This window comes from Phacochoerus africanus, chromosome 3 (genome assembly GCF_016906955.1).
Source record: "Phacochoerus africanus isolate WHEZ1 chromosome 3, ROS_Pafr_v1, whole genome shotgun sequence".
Classification (NCBI taxonomy): domain Eukaryota; kingdom Metazoa; phylum Chordata; class Mammalia; order Artiodactyla; family Suidae; genus Phacochoerus; species Phacochoerus africanus.
Window position 1 is genome coordinate 203,200,557 of NC_062546.1, and position 27,411 is coordinate 203,227,967.

A 27,411-nucleotide genomic window follows, 5' to 3' on the forward strand; every position below is an offset into this window, starting at 1 on the left:
TCTGTCATGTGAATACTGAGAGACTTCACATTAAAACAAGCAAGAGCACACAGGAGGGTCCCCTGCACCGGCGCCCACATTCCCACTGGCAGCAGAGGTGAAGTCTTCCTGCACAGGGGAAGGGCTGGCTTTGGGGAGGGAACTGCCCCGCTCCGCAGGGATTCCCTGGGGACCAAGAACTCACCTGGCCCTGCAGCAACGTGGAGGCAAAGTGGGATGCAGAAATCCCATGACCCTGCTCCATCTGCCCACCCTGGGCCCTGGAATTCCGATGCCAGGACTGGGTGCCCACGGAAGGGCTGGTGTCCTGCTCACAATGGCCCTTTTCACAGAGCAGACCCCGGGCTCTGGCGGTTCCCTGACCCCCACTGCAGACAGGCGCTGCTGGGCGACTCACCTGCTGGGCAGCGCCCCCTGCCGGCGAGCCCTGGCGGCGCGCACAGCTTGATGCAAGAGTTGGGGGAGCTGGATTCCAGCGGCCGGTGCCCACCGCTTACCCAACTCGGTGCCCTTGGGCGGGCGCAACCTGAGCAACCTCACAAGTGGCCGGCTGGGCCCCTTAGCGGGTAAGCGGGGTGACCGCAAACAGCTCAGCTAGGTGCCAGGCCGCCCCTCCCCGATCTAAGCCCTTCCCGGGAGCAGCTCCGGGAGACGCAGGCCGGGCACCCTCTGAACCCCGCCCTTCCCCGCAGCGGCGTGAACCGGCGGACGCGCAGCGGCGCCTCCCCGCTCTACCTGGCGTGCCAGGAGGGCCACCTGCACCTGGCGCAGTTCCTGGTGAAGGACTGCGGCGCCGACGTGCACCTGCGTGCCCTCGACGGCATGAGCGCGCTGCACGCCGCCGCCGCCCGCGGCCACTACTCGCTCGTGGTCTGGCTGGTAAGAGGGCGCGGGGCGCGGGTTCAGGCAGGGGAGGTCCAGGAAGGCTCGCCTCCGAGCCACCGGGGCCTGGCGGGGGTGGGGGCGCCATTCCCGGGTCTCAGTTTGTCCACAGGAGTTTCGAGCACCCTCAGGGTTGCTGGGGATCAGCTGTGCCCGCCCTCGGCTTAGAGCCCCAGTCTGGGCCCCAGTGTAGCCTGGAGCCCACAGCTTTGACTGGAAGCGGCTTCGGACTTCAAGTCCGCGCTGGGGGGCTGTGGGGGTGAGTGGCGCCCTCCTGGGGCCTCTCCTGACCCCTCTCTCAGGAGTCCTGGTGGGTCTCCTGGGGCTCTCAGGGGTGGTGGCAGCCAGGTGGGCCACTTGTTCCCACCCTGCTGCTCAGAGCCCTGGGCCAGCCCCCCCTGCCCTTCTGGGCCCGTGGGGGCGGTCATTCAGGCCTCTTTCCGGAAGGAAGCCCTGAGACCCCGGAGCCAGAGAGGCCTGGGTTGGGAGGATGCCCTCTTCCAAGGCTGGGGACATCCTGCTTCTGCCACCAAAAACCAGGCCAGGAGGGCTGTCCGGGAGCTCTGAGAGACCCCATCAAGTCCCAGAGAGGGGCGGTCTCTCAGCTGGGGAGAGGCAGAGCCGAGCATGGGCAGGAGGTGGTGGGCAGCGGCTGGGGCCCAAAGCATATTCTGGGAGGAGGGTACGGCTCAAAGGTGGGGGGAGCCCGTGGGCAGGGTGAGCTGGAGAGGCAGACGGAGGCCCCAGGAGGCCCCGGGCTCTTTCCTGGGGGCACTGGGGAGCCACTGAAGGGCATGGAGCTGGGGGCGGCAGGTCTGCTGGCATCTCTGAAGGTCATGCTGGCTGCTAATGGAGAAGGGAGAGCCTTTGCTCGCTCAGAACCCACCACCCTTCCCGTGGGGGCTCCTTTTCCAGCCCTTCCTCCAGCAGGCCCACCTCTCTGCCCCCGGACCTTTGCATGTGCTGTGCCCTCTGGCTGATGGAAGCTCCCCAGGTGTGCTTCCCCCCGCCCACCCCCTCTGCCACGGCCTCCCCTGCTCACCTCTAGTTTGGGAGCCTGTCCTGCTTTCCTGCACCAGCACCTGGTAAGCTGTGTCTGTGACTTTCTCTTGGTGGTGGTCTATTTCCACCCTCCAAGGGTGAGTTCCCGGAGCTCCAGGAGGCAGGGACTCAGTCCAGCTGCTGCGTCCCTTGTGCCTGGCACAGACTAAGGGCTCCAGAGAGGTTTAGTGAGTGCATGAAGGGAAGGAGGAAATAAATGATTTTCTCTGACCTCCAGCGACTCCCTTGGCCTCAGAGGCTGCTAGCAGTTGCCTCCAGCCTCCTTTTGCCACTGAGTCACCCAGGCTGGCCCTTAGCCCCTGCGGTAACTGCCGGCACTATACCCTGGCACAGGTCGTGTCGCCTCCCCGGCTGCCTTCCTGCAGCTCTCCTACAGGGCCAGCTCCTCTCGCAGGAGAAAGCGGTGCAGCTCCCACTCTGCCAGCACCCTGGTCACCGGCCCCTCCCTGACTGTCAGGTAGACTTGTCCTTATATCCCCTCTCCTGTAGTTCTGATTGTGGCCTCCCAGAAATGTGCCTGTCCCCACACCTGGACTCCTGGCCCTCTGTGGCCACAAGGCCACGAACACAGCAGGTGCTCAGCAGGTGTGGAAGTGAGCCGGGGGCTGTGCAGGGAGGCCCGGAGCGAGGAGCAGCCGCTCAGAGCGGTGGGGGTTCCCCAGGGGAGGGAGAGAGGGGGTGGGCAGGAGGGAAGAATGTCCACCAAGCCCCCTGGGGCCCCATCCCAGAAGAAACAGCAGGAGCCATGGGCTCCAGAGCCAGAAAGGCCTTTCCAGATGCGACTCCCCGCCCCAGGATGGACCAAGCAGAGGAGGCAGTGTCTGGCCTGGCTCACCTACCGCGGGCTGGGCACCCTCTCCCTTGGGGGAGCTGGGCAATAGGAGGACCTCTGTTCCTGGCTCACTGTCCTTTTTCTGAGACGCGTTTGAATGTTGGGTCGGGAGTTCCCATCGTGGCTCAGTGGTTTATGAGCCCAACTAGTATCTGTGAGGGCGCAGGTTCGATCCCTGGCCTTGCTCAGTGGCTTAAGGATCCAGCATGGCCGTGAGCTGTGGTGTAGGTCGCAGACGTGGTTCAGATCTGGTGTTGCTGTGGCTGTGGTGTAGGCCGGCAGCTGTAGCTCCAATTCCACCCCTCGCCTGGGAACTTCCATATGCCACAAGTTTGGTCCTAAAAAGCAAAAAAAAAAAAAAAAAAGTTTGGATCAGCTGGCATTTGACTGCAGCCGTCAGTGGTCTAAATCTCCACGAGGCTGAAACCCCGGGGGGCTGCTGACGCTGGGTGACATCTCTACTGTCCTCCCGGCCTTTCTCCTTCGTGGTCAAAGTTGGCCACATTCAGGAAAAGGGAGCAATAGGGGGTGACGCCATGTCACCAGCCCCTTCCGTCGTAAGGCAGAATGTTCCTGGAGGAGCCCCTTACATCTCACTGTCAGCCCGGGTGCACGCGGCCGGCCAGGTGCACGCGGTGTGGGGCCAGAGCCCATGCTGCCCACGCCGTGGCACCACCAGGCTCCAGTCCGGCCTGAGGAGGGCTGCACAGCACCCACCTCCGGGCGGCCCTGTGTCTAGGGCGCGCCTGGGGCCGGGCACGCCTTTCTCTCCCTCGCTGTCCCTCAGGTGCTGCCCCAGGCATTTTTCCAGCCCTGGGGGCGTTCCGCCTGAGAGGAGCCAGCTCTGTCCCCAGGGCTTCCTGCCCTGAGGTGGGAGTGGTCACCCCGTCCAGCCTCAGCGGGTCCGTCCCCCTTCCTCCGTCCTCAGGTCACCTTCACGGACATCGGCCTGACGGCGCGGGACAACGAGGGGGCCACCGCCCTCCACTTTGCAGCGCGAGGCGGCCACACGCCCATTCTAGACCGGCTCTTGCTGATGGGCGCCCCCCTCATGAGGGACTCCTGGGGTGGGACCCCCCTCCACGACGCAGCGGAGAACGGGCAGCTGGAGGTAAGAATGAGGCGGGCCGAGGAGCCTGGACCGCTTACCACCCCCAGGCGCTTCTCCCTCGAGTCCTCTGGCCCTCACGACAACCCTGCGGGGCTGTTCTTCCCCTTTTACAGATGAGTAAGCAGAGGCTCAGAGGGGCAGTCGCTTGCCCAGGGCTCTGCTCTATCCCCTCTCCTTGTGGGCTCCTCCCTTTGCACAGAGACTCCCTGGGAGCCTGTTCAGGGCACTGGTCCTCCCGCCGGTCCCCCCAGGAGGGCCTTTAGCTGCTGGCCCCCTGCAGCGAGAAGCCTGCGAACAGAGTCCTCCTGGGGTGGGGGTGGGATGTGATCCGGGTAAACCTTGGGGGCTCCCAGGGCCCGGTGCCCAGGAAACGGCACCCAGAGACCCAGAGCAGGCAGGAGTGGGGTTCAGATAGTCAAAAAGTCCAACACTGGGAATGGGCCTGGCTGTCAGCTGCTGACCCCTGCACTGGTGCCACCTGCCGCTGGCCTCAGGGGAATACAGAGGTTTCCTGCTCCACCCGCCCCGCCCGGACCACAGGGAGCGATGGGCACAACCCCGCTCAGCCTGCTGCACCCGCTCCGGGCCCAGGAAAGGCTTTTAGGGTTTTATGGAGGTGCCGCTGAGGATGCCATTCGGGGCCTATGGCTCTGGACAGCTGCTTGCAGCTGGAACCCAAGTGCTCCTGGGGCCCAGGTGGCCCAGTCTGAGCTGCATCAAAGGAAAGAAGTGAAGGACAGTGACCCAGAGTCAAGGGAAGGTGCTGTGTCCTCTTGAAGAATCAGGAGCCCCAGCCCCAGCTCATGGCAGCGCTGCCGAAAATTGTCTTCCTGACTCTCAGGAGACCTGAGGGGCCTCCACCCTCTCCTCCTCCCCGCGGGCACCACTCAGCCCTGCCCGGCCCGCGGCCCCATCCATCCCTATCTAGAGGGAGACGGAGGGCAGGCGTGAACCTCAGGCTGTGCCAGGACAGTCCTCAGATACGAGGAGCAGCCTGCAGATACCCCTACGGTCGTCCCTTTTGTCCTGGACATGAGAAAAAAAGCTGAGAGGCGATGACAGACCAGGAGTTCAGAGGAGCCTCTGGGTGTGTGGCTGGGAGACCATGTCCCCAGCAGGCAGCTGTTGGCCTGAAGCGCCCTGAGCCAGTGCGGTGTGGCTTCGGCAGCCACTCCAGAGCCTGGGCTCTGTGATGGGAGGGTGGCCGGAGCAGAGCTCCAGCATAATCTTTTCTCAAATGAAATATTCTATAGGAGTCCAAAAAGTTCAACAGATAAGCCAAGAGTCTACCAGCTCCTCAGCCCTCCCTAGTATAAAAATAAAACACGCAAGCCTCCAAGCTGGGAACTGCTTTCCTGTCCCATCTTTTTGTTACAGAAATTCACACACAGGCGCGCGTGTGCCGTCAACCCCTCCTGCCTCAGCCTTTGTGTCTTTCTCGGCCATTCCCTCCCCCACGGTTATTTAAGAGCAGGTCAAGAGATGACCCATCGTTTTATCCATGAATATCTTAACAGACATCTCCAAGACATAAGGACTCCGCCCCCTCCTTTTTTTGGCCGCTGCAGTGACAATGCTGGATTCTTAACCCAATGTAGCACCCGGGAACTCCCTCCCTTTGGTTTTTTATCACAGCCTCAAACCACACCTAAAAAACTCGTGATCATTTCTGAAGGTCATCTAACAGCCAGTCGGTCTGTTATCCACCTGATAGCCGTTGCCTGATGGCACCGTAATCAGGGTTGAAACAGAGTCCGCACGCTATAGCCGTGTGTCTGCTGGGTCTTCATCCGTTAACGGTTCCACAGACACAGTCATCCAGGAGAGAGAGGCGGATGCTTCATTCCCACGCCGCCCCAACCCGGTCCTCAAAGAAATTCTTCCTCTAGAATAACTTAGAGTAGCTTTAGATTCGGAGAAACATCGAGACACTAGTACAGACGGTTCCCAGAGAGTCCACGTGCACTTTGCCATCATTAACAACTTGGGTTAACATGGTACGTGTGTCACAATTAATGAACCAAAACAGATACAGTATTCGTAGCCGAAGTCCCCGCTTCCTTCCGAGTTCCTTGCTTTTCACCCGATGTTCCCCCCCACGGCACCACGGGACCTTGAGTCATCCCGTCCCCTCAGGCTCCTCCTGGTCGTGCCAGTTTCCTCCTCAGTTTTATTTCTTTTTTAATTCTGTTCTATTCTGTTGTATGTATTTTTTGGCTGGGAAATCCCTGGGCCAGGGATCAAACCCAAGCCATAGCAATAGCAACACGGGATCCTTAACCACGAGGCCACTAGGGACCTCCATCCCCACCAGTTTTAAAAACGAAACTTCAGAGTAATGAGCTGGTGCCGTAGCAGCCTCCACTGGGGAACGATGATTGTTTTAGTATGTGTTCTATTTGCTGTAGCACAGCCTTTCTCTGCAAGGCGCAAATCACCCTGATTGCTGGCTTTCGTTTTTATGTATTTTTCTTTTTGCAGCCACACCTGCGGCACATGGAAATTCCCAGGCCAGGTGTCAGATCAGAGCTACAGCTGAGGCCTGAGCCACAGCCACAGCAATACCAGATCCGAGCCGCATCTGTGACCTACTTTGCAGCTTACAGCAACTCCACATCCTTAACCCATGGAGTGAGACCAGGGATGGAACCTGCATCCTCAGGGCGACAACATCAGGTCCTTCACCGGCTAAGCCACAGTGGGAACTCCGATTACTTTTTTTCAATTGAGTAAAAAAGTACGTGACATGAAACTTACCAGCGTAAACGTTTCTAAGTGTGAGCAGGCTGGTGTTGGTAACTGTCTGCACACTGTTGCACAACACAACACAACCTTTTTTATTATTTTATCTTATTTTATTTTTTCTAATCACATCTGTAGAACACAACCTTTTTATCTCGCAAAACAGAAACTCTGCCCCCACTAAGTAACAACCCCCCATCCCTCCAACAGCCCTTGGCAACCTCCCTTCTCCTTTGTCTCTGTGAGTTCGATTGCTCAGGATACTTCATGCAGGTGGAATCATACAGGAGTTCCCACTGTGGGACAGTGGGTTAAGAATCCTACTGCAGGGAGTTCCCATTGTGACTCAGTCATAACAAACCCAACTAGTATCTGTGAGGAGGTGGTGTAGGTCACAGGCTAAGTTTGGATCTGGCGTTGCTATGGCTGTGACATAGGCCAGCAGCTGCAGCTCCAATTCAACCCTTAGCCTGGGAACTTCCATATGCCAGGGTACAGCCCTTAAAGAAAAGAAAAAAAAAAAAAAAAAAGAATCTGGCCGCAGTGCCAGAGGCATCGGTTTGATCCCTGGCCTGGTGCAGTGGGCTAAAGGATCTGGCATTGCCGCAGCTGCGGCTCAGATTCAGTCCCTGGCCTGGGAACTTCCAAATGCCTTGGGTGTGGACATAAAAACAAACAAACAAACAAAGCCTGTAGGAATGGAATCATACAGTATTTATCTTTTATTTTTCTGTGTATTTATCTCATTCTACTTAGCATAATGTCCTTAAGGCCCATCCATGTGACAGGACATGACAGGATTTCTTTCTTTGATGGTACGGGTGTGCCAAATTCAGTCACTGTTGGACGTCTATTGGCTGTTGGCTCCTTGGACTTCTTGGCTTTCGGGACTAATGCTGCAGGGAACATGAGTGGGCAAATATCTCTTCCAGACCTTGCTTTCTACTCTATGTTTCAAAATGTTAAACCAACCTTGCTCTCTTGGAATAAGCTCAGCTTGGTCATGAAAAATGATCTCTTCTCTGTATAGGTAAATTTCATCTGCTAACATTTTGTTTAGGTTTCTAGGTGCAGAAAATAGCACTAGTGCAATGGTTCTCAAACTTTGCTGCGCTGGGACTCCGGGAGAGGTTGAAAATATTCTAGGAGTTCCCATGGTGGCTCAGGGGGTTAAGAACCCAACATAATGTCCATGAGGATTTGGGGTCTAGTCCTGGCCTTGCTCAGTGGGTTAAGGATCCCACGTGGCCGTGGCTGTGGCAACCTGTTCGTAATTGTCTGAGCTTTGAACTCAACTCACGTATGTGTCTTATCTAAGCTTAGAACCTAAATTCCAATATGCATCCACCCACCAATGTTTGCGGATAGTTTAGCATACATAAGCCTTATTCCATTTTCCAAGAATGGTCCTACTGGGTATGTTGAGGGAAGACAGCGTTTTATTTTACTCAGCACTTTACCAGGAATTGTTCACTCTTTGGGGAAATGACATCACCAATGCGGTACTGAACCTGATGTTTGAGTCTTCAGCCATCTGATTTTTCCTTCTTTTTTGGCCACTCCTTTGGCATATGGCGTTCCTAGGCCAGGGGTCGGATCTGAGCTGCAGTTGTGACCTACGCCACACCTGTGGCAATGCCAGATCCTTAACCCACGGGGCCAGGTCAGGGATTGCACCTGCGTCCCAGCTCTCCTGTGCCGCAGCAGGACCTCCAGCCAGCTGCTTTTTAAATGTTGGATCTGCAGTGATTCCACATGGTAATGGATAATTTCTGAAAGTGCTGGTAATCCCAGCTGTCATTCAGTGAAGTGAGTCTGTGGCGGAGAGTTTTATTTAACTCATGAATGAATGAGGAAACCAGTATTTCAAAGCGACAGTGTGTAACTTTTCAAAGAAGAATTTTTGTCTTTTCCAGATCTACGCCCGGGAGTGGGATGGCCTCCCATGTGGCATCTCTGTTTTCCGTTTTTTAAGGAGCCTCCACGCCGTCTCCCACAGGGGCTGCTCCACCAACAGTGCAGGAGGGTTCCCTTTTCTCCGCACCTCCTCCAGCATTTGTTATTTGCAGACGTTTTGATCGTGGCCATTCTGACTGGGGGGAGGTGGTACGTCATTTTGGTTTTGATTTGCACGCCTCCAGTAATGAGTGATGCTGAGCATCTCTGCATCTGCCTGTTAGCCATCGGAATATCTTCTCGGAAGACATAGCTGTTTAGGTCTTCAGCCTTTTTTTTTTTTTTTGGTCGTTTTAGGGGCACACTCTTGGCCTATAGAGGTTCCCAGGCAAGGGGACGAATGGGAGCTACAGCTGCTGGCCACAGTCACAGCCACAGCAACGCAGGATCTGAGCCACATCTGCGACCTACACCACAGCTCATGGCAATGCTGCATCTCTAACCCACGGAGTGAGGCCAGGGGTTGAACCCGCATCCTCATGGATTCTAGTCGGGTTCGTTCACCGCTGAGTGTCCATGTGGGATACTCAGGGAGCTCCCTGTGTTGCTTTTTGTAGTTCGCAATTCCATGCCTTCATCTGCAAGCTTGGCTTTTACCTCTTTGAAAGCAGCGAGGGCAGCTGCGTCAAAGTCTGTAACTTCTCGGGTCTCTCGGGGTCTGTTTCTTCGTGCGTTTGGGTGCGCTGCCTCTCATCGCTGGTACCTTATTTCCTCGAGCTCCTGGTTTTGCCTGACTATCTGCCTCATGTTATCATTTGACGCCCTGGATGACATCTCATTGGCTTCTGCCTGTCAGGTGATCGTGGGCTCTCGGCGTGATGGGGAGCAGGGCGTCGGCTGGCTCCTGCTTTACTTTGCTCTGAGGGTGGGGCCCCCAGCCTAGCTGGACCCTGAGCCTCAGAGAGTCTCCCCGGTCCCCTGACGGCTGCTCAGGCCACACCCCTTCCTGCACCGGCCCGCTTTTAGGGCCAAAGCCGCTCTGAGTGGTGAGCTCATCCCTCCGGCTTTTCCGTGTCTCCTGAGCTTGGCCTGGTGGCTCCTCGCTGCCTCCTTGGCTGTCTGATGCCCCAGGAAGGTGACTTTTATGTTCAGTCCATTGCTACATCGACTCTGGGAGTGGGTTCGTGTGGCCTGTGTGGTTCTCTGCCCACCTGTTTCTGCCACTGGCATGGCCACCTCACAGGGTTCCAGCCTTAAATCTTGGCCGTGTGACCACCACCCACTCTGCTCACAAAGGCCAGCCCTGATGGCTGCCATTCTGCAGGAAAGTGCCCCTCCCTACCCGCCACCCCATGGCTGCTGTCCTCGCACCGTCGGGGGCCAGGCCTGACACGCTGGGCCCCCTGCCCACCTCTGCTTCTGCTGTGACTGCCGCTCTGGACACACAGGGGGCCCAGCAGCCCCTGGAGCCCCTCCTCCTCCCAGCCTGGCCTCTTCACAAACCACAGCTCACTTTCTTCTCCTCCTTCCCCCCTCTGCTTCTGGGCCCCAGGCCTTCCTCTCCTCCCAGCACCCATCACGCGAGCCCAGAGGACCAGCTCGACCGGGGAGAAGCATGCACGGGGCTGGCAGAGCTGGGTGCTCAGAGGTGGCAGAGCTGGGTGCTCAGAGGTGGGGATGCAGAGGGTGTGGGAGGAACGTCCTTTAGCTTCCTGCACCCCAGGTTCTTTGTGTGAAAATGATACACATCCCCAAAGGTTGCTGTAAAACCAGAAACCGTTTCTGCATTTAAACCCAAGGCGGGGGTTCAAGGGCAAAGTCAGGGTCAGCCTGCCTGCCTGGGATCCGGCTGTGCTGTCAGCTCACCAGCTGGGCCCTTGGTAGATTCCTGAGCATGGGCGCTTGGGGTGCACCCCTGGGGCAAGGGGGTGCTGGAGCCTGCCGGCCCTGGGGCTGGTGCTGCCAGGACAGGGTGGGGTCCAGGTCGTGGCCTGCACTAAATGGCCTCATGTCCCAGCTTGGAGGGGGCCCGGGGGCCAGCGGTCACGGGCACTCCCCTCCCGCAGTGCTGCCAGACCCTGATCTCCCACCGCGTGGATCCCGCCCTGCGGGATGAGGACGGCTACACGGCTGCAGACCTGGCGGAGTACCACGGCCACCGCGCCTGTGCCCAGTACCTGCGCGACAGCACCCGGCCGGTAAGCCTCAGGGTCCCCATCCCTCCTGAGGGCTGGGTGGCAGGCCCCTGCGGTGCTGATGGCCGGGTAGCTGGAGAGCTCGCTGCATACGCTGTGTCATCAGCCAGGAGAAAGGGCCTGGGCACGACGGAGCTGGTGCTTGGACCAGGGAGGTGGCAGGGGCTGGGACAGGGCCGGGGCTATAGCTGGGACCAGGGCTGGACCTTGGCTGAGGTTATGAGCTGTGGTCCACGCTTGTGGCCAGGGCTCCTGTTGGGTGACGCTGTCAGGCTGAGGACACGCTGGGGATGGGAGCAGGGCCTGCATCCAGGTGAGGAGACCTTGAGCAGGCCAGCGCCGTACGACCCAGACGGGAAAAGTCCCCCTCCCCACCCCCCACCTCAGCCAGCCTCGGGTCTCCAAGGACAGGGATCCCATGTGCCCCAGCCCTGAGCCTATGACAGGCCACATGTGTTTGATGAGTGAGTGGAGCGGTAGACAGGCAGACGGACAGGTGGGGGGACGGGGGGGGGGGGTGGTAGGGCAGATATGCGGCTCGCTCAGCGTGGGGCCAGGATCCCCCAGTGCCCCCACCCCGGCCCTGGGCAGTGACTGACAATTGTCCCAACATGTACAGATTTTGCCGCAGTTTTCTGTAGTGGCCACCCCTTCGGAAGGTGTCCCTGGAATCGCCTGGCCTCGTCCTCAGGTGAGAGCACCGAGGCCCACAGGGGGATCCTGCACCCCACCAGGTCTCACCCGGGCTGCTGCACCTCCTTAGCCCGAGGGGCATCCCCCCGTGCATCCAGGACCAGCTGGGGCAGGGCCGAGGTCTTCTCGGCCCTGGGCCGGGGGGAGGTCCTCACCCAGAGCCTCTCATCTCCACCGCCCGAGACCCACCCGCGGGGGCCAACGGGTGCGGAGCCAGGGGTGCTTCTGGGCACACGCGATGGAGCCCTGGTTAGTCCTAGTGGCCTGGTTTCAGACCTGGGAACTGCAGTTGCTGCCTGAAGTAATCCGTTGACCAGTTAGTTACTACCCCTCTGATCGGCAATTGTTTGATAAAGGGTTGTCTTTCTGGCTTGGGTTCGGGAAGCTAGTGGAACCCAGCTGGTTCCTGGTGGGTGGACAGAGCCCCGCAGGGCACAGGCCGGGAGTGTCCTGACCACGCGGCCCCCACCCGGCCTCTGTGGGCCCTGGCGCTGGCCCCTGGCCCCTGAGATGAGGAGGTGGGGTGGGGGGCTGCCCGGCTGCCAGGGAGCAGGCGCCGCCTGGCCTCTGACTGGAGTTCCCAGGGCCCCAGCCCACCCTGCAGTGTCCACGCTGGGCCATCTGTCCTCCCGGCCACTGTGCCCAGCTCTCTTAGCGGGACGGGGGTTCATGCTGCTCTCTTGACATCCCTGGAGATTGTGGGCACCAGCTCATGCCAGGCTTCCTGGGGTTTCTTCTGGTTCTGGCGGTCTCATTGGTGTCACCACAGGACCCGAGGCAGATGCCCTCTGCTCAGGATTCCCCAAACCCGACCTGCGGGCCCTCAGTGTCCCGCCTGGGCACTGGCCCCATGCGCAGCGGTGGAGGGCATGGGTTGTCTACCTCCTCACGTCATGCTGCCCCTGCCCCCCTCACCCCACATTCGCAGCCTCACCCTGGGGGAGGGCGGGCTGGCAGCTGTGGGCCGCCGGGCCGGGCTGGGGGAGGCTGGGTGCCTGATGAAATATTGATGGAAACACAATATGGAGAGGTCGCCCGCGTGCCCTCTTCCCGTGTCAGGCTCAGAGGAGGTGGTGAAAGCCGTCATTTTCCTCTTGACACAGCCGCCTGCCTCTGCCCCCAGGGAGTCCTGGGTGCCAAGAGAGGCAGCCCGGGACAAAGCTTAGTGGGAGACCTGCCCCCGTGGGAAGTGCCCCTTCTAGGGGGTCTGCAGGACCTGGGTTTACCGCTGCCCAGCATGGGCCTGCACGCGGCTCAGGAAGGCAGGTCCTGCCTCGACCACCCCCCCTTGACCTTGGCCAAGTCCCAGGTATCCCTCTGCCCAGTGAGGACAGGGCTCTGACCTGAAGGTGAGCGCCGGGCTCCTGGTGGTTCAGCAGCAGTTTGGAGCAGCGCCCAGGATGGCACGCAGAGCCCTCCACATGCGGGGAGCCCAGCCCCTCAGCTGGTCCCCCAGCCCTGGACTCATGCCCACCAGCACTGGAGTGACGCTTCCCGGCTGGGTGGCACCCCCAGGTTCTGAGCGGCTCCGAGCCTCAATTTTCTCCTCTGTATGATGGAACTTGAGGCCTAGTTGGCAGGAAGAGATGTGCCTGGCGTGCCAGGCGGGTGCTTGTTTCCCTGCCCTCCCCCCAGGTCCAGAAGGGCCCTCGGACCCTTTCATTTTACTGGCAGGGAAACTGAGGCCCAGAGAGGGCTCGGGACTGCCCTGGGTGGCCTCCCCCTGCGCTCCCCCCCCCGGGGAGGGGTGGGGCCTGGCTGTGCAGCCAGTAACCCAATCTCAGCCGTCTTGACTAGTGTCCGGCGCCCATCTGTGGGTCAAGATTTTCTCGGCCCAGGTGGCATTACAGACTGTAACCTGGCTGGCCACAGCTGTCCTCGATGTATAATGCATGGCAGGCATGGCGCTGCTCAAATCTCATCAAAAACACAGAAAAAGAGACACCAGGCAGTGGAAAGGGACCAGCCCAGGGCCAGCTGAACACCAGGCTGGGGGACTGGACAATGGCTCCATGTGGGGGCAGCCCGTGCCCAGCTGTCAGGACCCCAGAGGTCAGGACCCAACATCTGCCACTCCCTCCGGTCCCCCTAGACTCGGTGAGTGTCCGGGACCTGAACGAGGGACACGGGGACATGGATAGTCCTGTTACCTGGGAAACACCACAGCAGACCCTGTCCCAGTTACAATTCCGAGATCACCACGACATGGTGGCAACGGCAGCATCAATGCCGGAGTCCCGCGGGGCGCCAGGCTCCGCCTGTGCTCTGTAATCCTCATCTTCCTGGCAAAGGTGGAGACACGCCGGCCTGGGCGACCTGGGGGACTCCCCGCGGCTTCCTTGGTGAGAGGTGCAGCGGGATTTGGTCTCAGGGACCAGGGGCGTGAGGTCTCCCAGGCTGCAGGTGCTGCGCTGGACCCAGGTCCCTTCCCCTGGGCCCTGGACCAACTTCCGGCCACAGCCCCACCCCCCAGCTGAGCCCCGCGCTCTGCACCAGCTGTGGGGAGGGGCCGAGGGCCCCCAGGCCGGGCAGGGAGCAGGGGGGCACTGGCAGGCTCGCAGCCCCTCTGGGTTGAGCAGGGCCCCGGGCCCGACCTGGGCCTCAGCCCTTCTCTGTGCCTCAGACTGTCAGCACCAGCCTCTCCAGCCATGGGGCCTGGGGTCTGACTCAACCCTCTTGAGGCTCCAGGCCAACTCATGCCTGCGCTGTAGATGCCAGAGATTCCCGGGTTCGAGACACACGCAGGGAGCAAGCACCATGTTTTTCCAGATGCTGTCCCCCTGAGTCCCAGGGTGGCCAGTACGGGCCCAGGTAGCTGCTGCACGCACACGTTTGTGTCACAGCCGAGGACCCCTGAGCCTGGGGAGCCCCAGGTTTTGCAACAAGCGGTGAGCGACCTGCTCTTCCTTCTGCGTTCCTGCACGCAAAGGCAGCCCTGAGAAACCGCCAGCGAAGAACAGCCAGGGCTTGGCGTCCTTGGCAGGAGTGCGAGAGACCCCACCAGGGCCGCTCCCCACCTCGCTGAGGCCCAGCCGCCTGCCTCTTCCTGTGCTGCTGGTGCCCCTTTGGGCTCTCAGTCCTGGCAGGAGCAAGGAGGGGGGTCTCAAGTAAGAATCTGACCACAGCTCTGCCCCCTTGCAGCTGTAGGACGTGGAGAAAGCCCCCCGCCCTCTCTGAGCCTGTTTCCCCACCTGTGCAGCGTGAGGGGCAGTAGGGGGGAGTCCTCTGGGTGGCCTCCCCTTGTAACCAGGGCCCTCAGGGCTCCCCCGGCCCCTGCACAGTGGAGGGTTCAGGCCCTGTGTAAGGGATCCCACACCCAGGCCCAGCCCGCCGGGCCACCTGACACCTCAGCCTTCAAATATTAATGTGACACCGCTGCTCCGGGGGCGGCAGCTGCAACAGCCCCCGGCAGCCCAGGGCGGCCACAGCTCCCCATGCTCGCAGCCCAGCACCTGCTCCTCCTGGGCTGGGGCTGCTGGATGCTCCCCGACTTGCCGCGTGCCGGGGCTCCCAGGCTCTTGGCGCAGATTCCCACAGAGTGAGGTACGCAGAGCGGGCGGTGGGCAGATGGGCTTCGGGCTGCATTCCTCTCCCCTCGGCCCAGCACCCCCGCCGTGGGCTGGGGGTCCTGGACGGGAATGCGACTGAGGGCGGGAGGCGGTGGCTGCAGAGGGTTTTCCTGAGGGGCCTCCTTGCCTGGAGGAGGGCGGGGACCCTGCAGGTGAGCAAGGGACTCAGAGGGGCCCAGGGGATTTGCATCGGCAGCACCAGGGCATGACCCGCTGGGCCCAGTGCAGAGGAGACACGTGGGCTTCTTGTTAAAAAACAATTAAGAATTTAGACAGAGGAGTTCCCGTCGTGGCTCAGAGGAAACGAATCTGACTAGCATCCATGAGGATGCAGGTTCGATCCCAGGCCTCGCTCAGTGGGTTAAGGATCCAGCGTTGCCTTTGAGCTTTGGTGTAGGTCGCAGACACGGCTTGGATCTGGCGTTGCGGTGGCTGTGGTGTAGGTTTCCCTGGCCTGTGAACCTCCATGTGCCAAGGATGCAGCCCTACCAAGACAAAAAAAAAAAAAAAAAAAAGAGGAAGAATGATTTAAAGACAAGGACAGGAGAGCCTTCAAAGGAGCTACACTCGTGATGCTGGCGCGGGCCCTGAGCCTCATGTCCTCTGTGGGGCTGGCTTGGACCAGCTCCTCTGCCCTGCTCAGCACTCTCTCCAGGGCCAACCTGGGGGCCCCAAGGCCACCTTCTGCCACAGCGGCCCACTGGGCGGGAGGGGGTGAGGAGCTTTGGTCTGATGGCCAAGGGTGGTGCCCAGAGGGTGTGCGGCCCTTCCAGCTGGAGCCCCGAGCTGGGGGGAGTGTGTGCCAGACAGCCATCAAGGCGACACTGCTGCAGCTGAGAGCCAAGCCATTTGAAAGACGGGGCCTGCCAGCCTTCCACATCCTGCTTTAAACCAAAGGCAGCAAGCCTGGCTCTGGGGTCCCTGGAGGACAGTTCCATGTCTTCCTGGAGGACTGCTCTGCCACCTCAGGAGAGACACGTGAAGGCAGGGGGCTGAGAACAGTCTAGTCGCTGTGTCACAGCAGCCTGCAGGCCAGCCCAGGAGTCGACTGGGCCGAAGGTGTTGGCTGGCGCCCCTTGGTCAGATGCAGTGCGGAGCTGGGGACCAGGACCCTCCAAGACAGGGATTCTTTCTGGCTCGGGGGCAGGGATGGTGGCCAGAGCAGGCTGTGCATTGCCCCAGGCCTGAGGCAAACATGGGGTTGAAATGTGGGTGCCCCTGCAACCCCAGACACGGATTTCCCTGCACCCAGGCCCCTGGGACCATCGTTGCTGGTCTCTGTTTCCAGGTGGCCCTTGGGAAGGTGGCCCAGACACTGCGTGGTGGGTCCTGGGCACTGTGCCACTGCTCTGAGGCGTGGTCACAGCCACACTGCCCCGGCTTATGGGGCTATGAAGGGTTCCAAGTTCATTATGGGAACCACCTGTGTGACAGGTGCCTTGTAAGGCCCGGGAGTGGTGACACAGGGGGACGCCAGACCCTGATGGATCCCAGAGCTGCCGGGTCGAGCTGCCTGCAGAGGGAGCCTGTGAGCTGGGCCTTGAGATGGGGGGGGTGTCACCCAGTGGGGAGCAGACAAGGGCAGCAGTGTGGCCAGGTGCAGAGACACGGGGCACAGAACCCCTAGGGGTGCTGTGCACACTTACCTGGCCAGGCCCTGTTCCAGGTGCCCAAGGAGAGCAGGCCAGGGCTGACCTGCCAGATGTCCCCCCCCCCCCGCCACCTGGGAGGCCAAGCTGAGGCCCCCTGGGCCCCCCACTGACCAGGCCTGTCCACCCCAGGTGCCGCTCTTGATGACGCCCCCGCCCCCTCCGTTCCCCCCACCTCCACTGTCGGCTGCAGGGCACTCCCTGGAGGACGGAAGAAGGGGGCGCCCAGGTCTCGGGAATCCCAGCTGTGAGTACACGTCTCCGGAGAGGACTGGCCTGGGCCGGGGCTGCTGGGGTTGGGCCCTGCTGAGGGGCCTGGGGGAGGCGGGGAGCAGCAGACGCTGGGGGGCTGGGCACACAGGACACTGGGGACAGGGTTGGGGCCACCCCTTCCCAGGACGCAGCCCCCAGCTCTTCAAGGATGCCTTTCTTGTCTTGTTGCCTTTTTTTTTAGGGCCTCACCTGCCCCGTATGGAGGTTCCCAGGCTAGGGATCGACTCAGCCCTGCAGCTGCCGGCCTGCACCCCAGCCACAGCAACGCCCGATCCGAGCCACATCTGTCACCGATGCCGCAGTTTGTGGCAACGCCAGATACTCAACCCAGTGAGCGGGGCCAGGGGTGGAATCCGCATCCTCGTGGTCGCTGTGATGGGGTCGTTTCCACTGAGCCGCAAGGGGAACGCCTCGTGTTGCCTTTGGAAAAGGTTGAACATGTTTCACCATCACAGGGAAACAGCCTCCTGCCCAGCCCTTGGGCATCTCTTGAACTCTGAGCCCCCAGGGCCCGCCCCTCGTTCGTGCCCGTGGGACCCAGGCAGCCTCAGCCCTTCTCTGGGCCTCAGCCCGTGGGGAGGTCGATGAAAGGGTGGGTCCGAAGGTATCTTCCGTTTCCGCCGCTGTTGCCTGAGGCTGCAGTAGGGGGCAGGGAATCGGTCCTCCACCAGCAGGGCGCTGCTGCCCCCGCCCCCGTCAGGGGACTGTGACCAGCATTTGTCAACATGAAAGGGAGTGGGAGTTCCCACTGTGGCACAGTGGTTTAAGGACCTGACTGCAGGAGTTCCTGTTCTGGTGCCGCAGAAATGAATCCGACTAGGAACCGTGAGATCTCAGGTTCTATTCCTGGCCTTGCTCAGTGTGTTAAGGATCAGGCATTGCCATGAGCTCTGGTGTAGGTCACAGACACAGCTCGGATCCTGTGTTGCTGTGGCTGTGACGTGAGCCTGTAGGCCAGAAGCTGTAGCTCCGATTTGACCTCTAGCCTGGGAACCTCCATATGTTTTGGGTGCAGCCCTAAAAAGCAAAAAAAAAAAAAAGAGAGAGACAGAGAGAAGCAGAAGCTTGGGTAGGGAGGTGTGGGTTCCATCCCCAGCCCCGCACCGTGGGTTAAAGGATCTGGTGTTGCAGCAGCTGAGGCAGAGGTCACAGCTGCAGCTCAGATTCAGTTTCATGGATGCAGCCTTTAAAAAAAAAAGAAAGCGGAATGGAATGTCAGCGGGCATCACTTCATGGAATGGTTGTAGTTAGTGGCACGTAGTGGGGTGTGTAGTGGAGGGAGGGGCAGGTCCGTGGTTTAGTTTTGTTTTGTTTGTCTTTTTAGGGCCGCGCCCGTGGCATATGGAGGTTCCCAGGCTAGGGGTTGAACCGGAGCTATTGCCACCAGCCTACACCACAGCCACAGCAACGCCAGATCCAAGCCGAGTCTGCGAACCTACACCACAGCTCACAGCAACACCGGACCCTTAACCCACTGGGCGAGGCCAGGGATCGAACCCACGTCCTCATGGATGCTAGTTGGTTTCGTTAACCATGGAGCCACGACAGGAACTACAGGACAGGTCTGTGGTTTGATGAGGCTGCCTTAGGACCCCAGACAATTGAACCCTATGCCCCTTCTAGCTCCTTTCAGGAGGGGCTGGGGGGGTGGTCATGGGACGGGATGGGGGGTAAAATGCTGGCTTGGAGTGGGTCCCCTCGAGGCCCCTGGTACCCCAGGATAAATGAGCTTGCCCTTGGTAGGGGGACTGGTTGGGGCTTTGGCTCCAAGTCCAGTGATCCTTCAGGAAGGCTGGTTCTGGAGTTCCTGTTGTGGCTCAGTGAGTTAAGAACCCGATACAGTGTCTGTGAGGATCTGGCGTTGCTGTGGCTGTGGTGCAGGCCAGCAGCTGCAGCTCCAATTGGACCCCTAGCCTGGGAACCTCCATATGCCGCGCTAAAAAGACAAAAAAAAAAAAAAAAAAAAGGAAGGCTGGCTCTGCCCCAGGTCCAGGGTCTTCTGCTCCCGCCCCGCCGCCCGGCCTCTCTGACTGCAGGTCCCCCTTCCTCCCCGTTGTAGCGTTTCTCAGCCCAGCCTGGCCCGGCCAGCCTGACCAGCCTCTTCCAGGGGAGGAGACCGCCCGCGCAGCACCCCCAAGGGTCACCACCAGTGCCATGGCCATCCCCACGGTGAGCACCTGCCACGTCCCTTCTCCCCCAGCCAGTCTCAAAGCCCAGCTGGCCTTGCGCCATGTTCTCCATGAACCCCAGCCAGGCCGTGCTGGGGGCAGCCGGCCCTTCCTTGCGGGAGGTTGTCAGGATGTCACAGGTGACTGGCTGGCTCCGGACGGCACACCTAGCTTCTGAGAGACGGGAACTACAAGGCCATGAGCAACTTGTCTCCCCCTCATAGTAGACGTGGGCCCATCTCTGGTCCCAGGGGGATCCCAGTGACCCAAGCCCTTCACCCTGACCTCTGAACTCAGGGGTGCTTCACGCCCCTTTCAGAAGCTGCTGTCATGGTACAGGGAAGCATCCGTCCATGGGGAGGGTCAGCCTGGCGCCCACTGCTGTCCTCCTCCTCCGGGGGCTCCCAGTGGCCCACTCATCTTTCTACTCCTCTTGCTGGGCACCAGCCCCATCTAAATCCAGCCCGCCCCTTCCCTGAACAGGTCCTGCAGACGCTAAGCCGAGACATTCTGTGCGGGAGTTTGGGAAATGCCGCACAGTGCTGCACCCTTGTAGAGTTATGGTGCACACAGCACATTAAAGGCTCTGACAAGTCCTGCAGCCCAGAATTGGCCACCAGACTTTGTCTCTGCAATTGTTCCCCAAACGAGTTTGCCCATCCAGGTGGCATGCTCAGGGCCACCTCTTCTCTGCCATTTATACAAGAGAAGAGGAATCTCTGGCTGTTTCTCTCAGCCAGAGACTTTTCCCGCACATACCTGTGTCCTACAGGGGACTCCGGGGTTCCTGCCCTCCTAGGACTCACACTCACCAGACTGGGAGTGCCTTTCGTGGTCGGCTCCTCCGCCCTCCCTAGTCACCCTCCACCGCCCCTCCTCCCTTGGCTGTGCTCCTCCCAGGTGGCCCTCCCCATCGTTGCGGCCCAGAGTCCCTTAGGTGCCTTGAACGACCTGCTTGCGTCCACACAGAGGGCGGAGACGGCGGCGGGGGGCGCTCCAGACAGCTTAGTCGCGCTGCCGCTGGATGGGCTGCCCTCGGGCGACCTCGACGGGCTGGTGCCCACGCGGGATGAGCGCGGCCGGCCCATCCCCGAGTGGAAGCGGCAGGTGATGGTGCGGAAGCTGCAGGCGCGCCTGAGTGTAGCTTCAGCGCCTGAGGCCCAGGTGGGGCCCGGCAGGGACAGGGGCGGGGCCTGGAGATGGGCGGGGCCCGGCGGGGAGGGCGGGGCAGGAGGGCGTGGGGGCGTGGCATTGTGGGAAGTGGGCGGGGCCCGGTGGGAGGGAGGTGGGGCTGGCCGGGGTGGGCCCAGAGTGTAGAGGGCAGAGGCAGGGGCCGTGGAGCAGGTGGCTTTGGACTGATGGGTGGACATGGAAGGTCGGGGCCCTGAGCCCACACCTCGAGTCCTGAAACCCGGTTGCCCGGCTGCGTGTCCCTCTGGGGCCTCAGCTTCTTCTGCCAGCCGACGAAGTCGAACCGATCAGAGGGCTGTGAGCGGTGCCCATTCGCTGGCACTGGGTGTGGTCCCCACATGTTCTTTGATCTAAGATTCGTATCCTGTGCCTGCCGTGTTCCCGGCGCTGTTCTAGGCATTGAAAGGGACCGGCCCTACCCCCTTATGTTCCAGCAGGGAAGACGGGGTGATTGGGCCCCTGTGCTGGCTGGGCAGGGGCGGGGAGTGTGGGTCCGAGGGCTGTGGAGGAAATCCGGGCAGTAAGAAGGGGCGGGGCCTATTCGATGCGGGGGGGCGGGGGGGCAGAAGGAAAGGAGAGGGAGCCCTGAGGGAATGTAGGACAAGCAGAGGGAACGGCAAGTGCAAAGGTACCGAGGCGTGAGTGGGCTGGCCCAAGGCAGGAGCAGGAGGAGGCCAGTGCTGCCGGAGTGGAGCACATGAGGGCTGTGGGCAGAGGTGAGGTCAGAGAGGGGACTGGCAGATACTACAGGACCTCTGGGGAGCCCTTGAGGGTCTGAGCAGGGAAAGGCTGTGATCTGACCCGGACTTTACCAGGCTTCCTCTGGCTGCGGTGTGGACACTTGTTCCAGAGTCTTACCCTAGAGGGATACAGTGCTGTCTGGTGTAGCCTGCAGCACTCTGTCTAGAGCTGCTCTGTCAATGCAGTAATGCCGAGGCGGCTATTTAATTTAGGCGAAATAAAAGTAACCCCCCATGGGAGTTCCCTGGTGGTCTAGTGGTTAGGATTCAGCGCTTTCCTCACTGCTGGTCTGGGAACTGAGATCCCACATCAAGCCACTGCGCACACCTGCAGCAGCCAAAAAAATAGAAAAAGTAAAAGCCCGCCCCTCAGGTAGCTGTCCTTCATTTCTGCAGTCGCATGTGGCTAGTGGCTGTGGCGTGTTTCGGCACACTGTCCCATCATCACAGAAGTGTTGGACAGCACTGCTACAACAGCCCAGCCTGTCCTCGCGGTCAGGGATGGACCCCATGGGGTTGAGGGGGGAGCAGGGCAGGGGCAGGCGGGAACCTCCTGCTACAGCTGGGAAGCCCTTTAGCATCTGACCTTGGGGCAGGGCTGAGGGTCTGGGGACAACTTGGGGAAAGAAGAGGACAGGCTGAAGGGGCCAAGGCATTGGCTTGGTCACAGCCCGGCCATAGGCTGCCTGACTCTTGTGGGCGGTACACGGCCCAGCACAGCCGCTGCTCCCCCAGCCTCTGCTTCCCGGCCCCGGGCCTCCTGAGACAGGAACCAGAACATCTTCCTGCAGAGTGCCACTTGGCACAGACAATCCCGGGCCCCTCGGTAACCAGGTGGCTGCCCACTCCCCTCCCCTGTGGGGTGGGGTGGACCTGCAGGGCCTCCCTCAGGGTCTCTGAGGGGTAACCAGGGGGCGCAGAGCCACACGGCCAGGGAGCCCAGCTCAGGGTCCTCTGTGTGTCTGTCTCCGCCACAAACCCTGAGCACCGGTGGTGGGGGCTGTATCCTGGTGCCAGGGGAGCCCTCAGGGCCTGGCGCTTTGGGTGAACTTGGCCACACCCTGGACAGACCCAGAGCTGAGCGCTTGGGCTGCTGTCCCACCCCAGGAGGCTCAGAGGAGAGACTTTGAATTAAACATCAAGGAGATGAGGAAAACTGGGGGGGGGGGGGGGGAGGCAGAGCAGAGGCACCTGTCCCCCCTGAGGGGAAGACTGGGCCCTCACAGGGTGGTGACGGCCCTGAGCCTCCAGCTTGGCCCTGGAGCTCAGGACAGGGCCAGCAAGTGTCCAGGGGCTGGGCCAGGACCCCAGGGGACGCAGGGGCCAGGCCACCTGAGGGGAGCTGGTGGCCGGCAGGAACCCACCCCCTCGCCCCCGCCGTGCCCCACTGACCTGCCCTCCCTGTGCCCAGGACGACGGTGGCGGTGCGGGCCCCCCAGAGGAGGCGGCCTGGCGGTACTCGCAGACCCACCAGGCCATCCTGGGCCCCTTCGGGGAGCTGCTGACCGAAGACGACCTGGTGTACCTGGAGAAGCAGATCGCCGACCTGCAGCTGCGGCGCCGCTGCCAGGAGTACCAGAGCGAGCTGGGCCGGCTGGCGGCCGAGCTGCAGGCCCTGCTGCCCACGCCCCTGGTCAGCATCACCGTCAACAGCCACTTCCTTCCCGGGGCGCCCGGACCAGAGGGCGAGGAGGCCCGCACCCTCGAGGCCCAGCCCGAGCGCTCCGCAGCGCCCTCAGCAGGCGGGCAGCCCCTGCCCTTCTGGTGCAGCCACGTGGCCCGGCTGGTGCGCAGCTTGTCCCTGCTGCTGAAGGGCGTGAACGGGCTGGTGCAGGGCGAGGAGAGGCCCCCCCAGGAGGTCCCCAGGGAGGTCCCCAGGGAGGCTCTGGCCAGCCCCCCGCGGAGCGAGGCCCAGCGCGAAATCCAGGAGTGTGGGGTGTCTGTGCAGACCCTTCGAGGCAACTTCGAGTCAGGCCGGCCCTGCACCCCAGGCCCCGGCCCCTGTGAGCTGGGGGCCCAGCCCAGGCCGTGCCCAAGAGGCTGCTGGCCCATCCCCCTGCCGCCCCGCGGAGGGGAGCCCGGGCCAGGTGACACAGAGGAGGCCAGCGATTCGGGCATCAGCTGTGAGGAGGCCCCGTCGGAGGCGGGCGCCGCGCCGGGCCCCGACCTGGCCAGCCTCCGCAAGGAACGCATCGTCATGCTCTTCCTCGGCCACTGGAAGAAGTCGGCCTACAGGCCGGCTCTCAAGACGGCGGCCTGCAGGACCCTGGAGGCCCGGCGCGTGGGGCCGCTGGGGCAGGAGGCAGCCAGGGGCCCTCGGCTGCCCGCCCCGCTGCCCAGCGAGAGCCCGCGGCTGGGCCACCTGTGGCAGCAGCGCAGCGCCATCGCCCACCTGCTGGGCAACTGGAAGGCCATCCTGGCCCACGTACCCACCCGGCAGCTGCGGCGGCTGAGCCGGCGGCCCCGCGGCCCCCTGTCCCCGGAGCAGTTCCTGCCCCACGTGGACGGGGCGCCCGTGCCCTACAGCAGCCTCACGCTGGACCTCTTCATGCTGGGCTACTTCCAGCTCCTGGAGTGCGACCTGCCGGCCGAGGAACGCAAGATGCGCCACCTGCTCTGCTTCGAGGTCTTTGAGCACCTGGGCGCCCACGGCTGGGAGGCCGCCCGCGCCTTCCACAAGGCCGTGACCGACGAGGTGGCCGCTGGCCGCCGTGCCTGGACGGACGGCTTCGAGGACATCAAAGCCCGCTTCTTTGGCTCCAGCCGTGGTCCAGCCTGGGACCCGGAGCCTGGCCGCAAGTCGGGCCTGACCCCGCTCGGGCCCCTGCCCCACGCCACGTTCCCCAGTAGTGGCCCTGAGCCCACAGCACAGAGGCTGCGGTCGGGCCCCCAGCGGGGCAGCTTCAATAGCGAGGACATCTGTGGCTACATCGACCGGAGTTTCGCCTTCTGGAAAGAGAAAGAAGCCGAGATGTTCAGCTTTGGGGAGTGAGAGAGGCCCCCAGCCTGCCTCCCTCCAGAGGGGGTTTTGGGGGGGGGTGTCTTGGCTTTCTCTTCTCTTTTCCTTTTCACCCACCTGGTGGCCAGGGGACCCCTGAGGTCAGGCCAGCCGACGCCCAGTGTGCTAGCTTCCCCCTCCAGCCCTGCCCCTGCCAGGTCCCTCCTCAGCTGAGGGACTCCCAGTGTCCCCGTCAGCCCTGAAGTTGGATGACTTGCCGTCTCAGCCCTCAGTCTCTGCCAGGTCCTCCCTCGGGCACCGTGATGCCAGCCTGTGTTCCCTGGCGGCCCTCCTTCCAGTTTCCACTGAATCACCTGGATGTTCTGTCCCTCAGTCCCTCTGGCGCCGGTGGCTCTGGCCACATCCCCAGCCTGTCTACCCTCCGCTGGTCTGCATGGGGTCCTTTTAGTGACCGTGGCCCTGCCCCATCCTCTCCAGCCCCCTTTCCCCACCTGTCAGTGGGGGGAGCTGGAGGCCACAGGACAGGATGGGCAGGAGGCTTCCTGTCGGACCAGACTGCCCTCCTGATCCTCCGGGTCAGGGAGGTGGCCCCTCCTGCCCTGTGCGGTGGTCACACGCAGCCACCTGCTGACAGACACGTGTTCAGCTCCCGGCCTCTCTGGTGCCCCCCGCCCCCAGGGTGGTCCGGAGGTCTGGTTCCCTGAAGGAGGGCTCCCTGCGGGGCTCCGGCCCCCAGCCGACCAGCATCCCCCCTTCCAGGCCACACGGCCCGAGGCCACGCAGGGCCCCACCTGCAGGCTCATGAAAGCAGGGACATAAGGAACATTTTCCAGAAAAGTGGTGGTTACGGGACTCTGGACAGAGGGTGCTGGCGCCCCACCCGCAAAGGTGGGCCACTGGGCCCAGAGGGGATGTGCAGGCTGGAAGGCACTGAGGTGCGGCCACTGCTTGTGGTCACCAGCCACCGCCCCACGCCTTCTCCACGAGGGACCAAGGGCAGGAGACGGATGCCCCCCACCCCCGGGCCTCCAGGTGTGCAGAGTGTCGCATGAACAGGCTGCTGGGGGCGGACCCCGAACGGCTGGTCAAGGGATGCGGCTCGTTCCCAGCCCCTATGGCAGCCCGTTGGGGGCCCAAGGTGGGGTGGGCGCAGAGTCCGGACACCTGAGGGGAGAGGTGTCCTGCCGCTGCCCGATGGCCCCCGTAAGGCAGTGTTTGCGGAAGTGGTTTCCAGAATCTTCCACAGGCCCCCGCCTTCCTGAAGCCAACCGCCTTGGGACAGGGGTCTCTTGCAGTGTCCCCACCCGCCTGCAGAGCTTGGAGCAGCTGGCAAGCTGTGGGATGGAACAGAGGGTCCTCCCAGGTGGCTGGCCTGAGGTCACAGGAACGATAGAAAGTTTGGGGGAGCAGGGCGAGGTGCTGGCACTGGCTCTAGTTCCCTCGGCCAGGTGACACTGGGTGTCAGTTTGCTAAACAAAGACCCCCATTCCTGGCCAGCCTTCTGCTCACACACGTTGCCCTGTGCCCACAGAGAGTGGTGAGACACCCGTGTCCAGAGCCGGCCCGCCGGGTGGGCACCCAGACCCCAGTCCTCAGCTCAGCTCGGCTGAGGTGCCCAAGGCAGCATCCTTAGCTCCGCAGAGCCTCCACTTCCTCATCTGTGAAATGGGTGTGGTGTTGTCCTGTCCACGCCCAGGGACCTGGTGAGGGAGGACTCGGGGGTGTCACTGTCCTGGGGCAACAGTGACACTGGCTGCCTGTGTCGGTATTTTAAGGAGCCGGTTCTGACGAGAGGGCGCTGACTCCTGGCAGCCGCAAGCATTCTGAAGACCCGGCTTTTGGCCTCCAAACTCTTAACCTTTGGGGGCCAGACAAGGGCCCGTTCCCAGGGTGCTTCTGCTGGCGGGGTGCAGGTCCGGTGGGCTGGGGTGAGCCCGAGGTGGGGTCAGAAGAGGCTGGGCACACTGACGTCTCCCTCCCTGTGTGTCACCCTCAGGACACGGTGGTTCCAAGGGCCTCACCACGGGGCAGCTGGGAGCGGGGTGGGTGGCAGAACCCAGCCTCAGAGGTAACCTTCTGGCCAGAGGCGCTCAGGAGAGCACTTAGCAGGGGGTCAGCTCGCCCACTTGCTGTGACCTTGGCCATGTCCGTCTGTGGCCTCCAAGCCTCCTTTTCCCAGTGGAGGGGCTGGGCCAAGGCCGGCTGGGAGCGGCCCATGAGCATCCAAGTCCCAAGAGGACTGGCTCAGGGTGGGCTGCCAGGTGACAGCTGAGGCGGGGGCTCAGACCTGGGCCTTAGGCCTGGGTGGTGGAAGAGGGCTTCTCTGCTGGGCACTCACGGGAGGTCCCCAGAGGCCCTTCTGCCGACCCCCTGCCTCTGGGGGGGGGTGCCCTTCTTATAAAACATGGTACCCGAAGAGCCGCCCCCCAGATCCGAGGCCCCAGGCCCTGGCTGGGCCTGGGCTGGGCCTGAGAAAGCTGGGGTTTGGGGTTTTTTGTTTTTTGGGTTTTGTTTTGTTTTGTTTGCCTTGCCGGCAGCATGCGGAAGTTTCCCAGGACCAGGGATCAAACCTGAGTCACAAGAGTGACAGTGCTGGATCCTTAATCTGCTGAGCCACCAGAGAACTCCAAATCTGGCTTATTTTAAAAGACATTCCAGGAGATTCTGAGGCTCAAGGACCTGGGACCCTCCTGGCCCACTAGCAGCTCACCTGTGGGCAGCAGGTGTCCCCTGCAGAAGACAGGGCCTGGCCTGGCTTGGTTCCCGTAACCCTGTCATCCAGTCGTCAAGAACTCACTGAGGACCCTGCAGCCCCTGCCTAGGGGTCCTGAGGCTGCAGACTCCAGCGAGAGGACCAGGCACAAAACCAAACCACGGGCTTCCAGACGAGTCGGGAAAATGCTGGAGAAAGGGAGCCTGGATCATAAACGTGTGAGACAAACATGAAGGAAGAGGAATGTCACCTTTGCCTCAGGACTGGAATAAATACGGTGACGACGTAAGCCCTTCCCATGGCCACGTACAGGGGTGGACAATGTCAAACTCGTCTCTTTTTTTTTGAATGACTCTAAAGTTATTTTGAATGAAACCACGAATAAAGCCAGCTGTGGGGGTCCGCCTACAAGAAGACCCCCACCTCCTGGAGGTCACGTCCGGTGGGGCCCCCCACGTGGTCGCTGAGAATGCAGCAGAAGCCAGAGAGCACCTCCACGCAGGAGACGGGGGACTCCTGTGCTGGTTGCTGTCTTCTTTTGGGGGGCACCAGCTGCCATGTTGGGTCCGCGTGAGCCCCCCCTGCCCCAGTCCAGCCTTCAGATGACTGCAGTCTGGTGGCCCCTTGGAGCCAGCTAAGGACAGCTCCTGAGGCAGAACCATCCCTTAGAGCACTCCCAGAGCCATGACACTGTGTGGGATAATAAATGCTTGTTGTTCGAAGAGGCTAGATTTTC

General features: G+C 61.6%; 1 protein-coding gene across 1 annotated transcript in view; it reads left to right on the forward strand.

Moving 5' to 3' along the window:
- Window positions 1–26,460, forward strand: part of ESPNL (espin like) — a 30,171-nt gene extending 3,711 nt beyond the window's left edge. Inside the window, exons 3-9 of the mRNA XM_047773920.1 lie at window positions 693–879; window positions 3,705–3,887; window positions 10,592–10,723; window positions 16,764–16,878; window positions 18,964–19,073; window positions 20,042–20,236; window positions 22,415–26,460. Of these exons, the coding sequence (XP_047629876.1) occupies window positions 693–879; window positions 3,705–3,887; window positions 10,592–10,723; window positions 16,764–16,878; window positions 18,964–19,073; window positions 20,042–20,236; window positions 22,415–23,995 (2,503 nt within the window). The 3' untranslated portion in view covers window positions 23,996–26,460. The remainder of the gene's footprint in view (window positions 1–692; window positions 880–3,704; window positions 3,888–10,591; window positions 10,724–16,763; window positions 16,879–18,963; window positions 19,074–20,041; window positions 20,237–22,414) is intronic.
- Window positions 26,461–27,411: the final 951 nt, after the last annotated feature.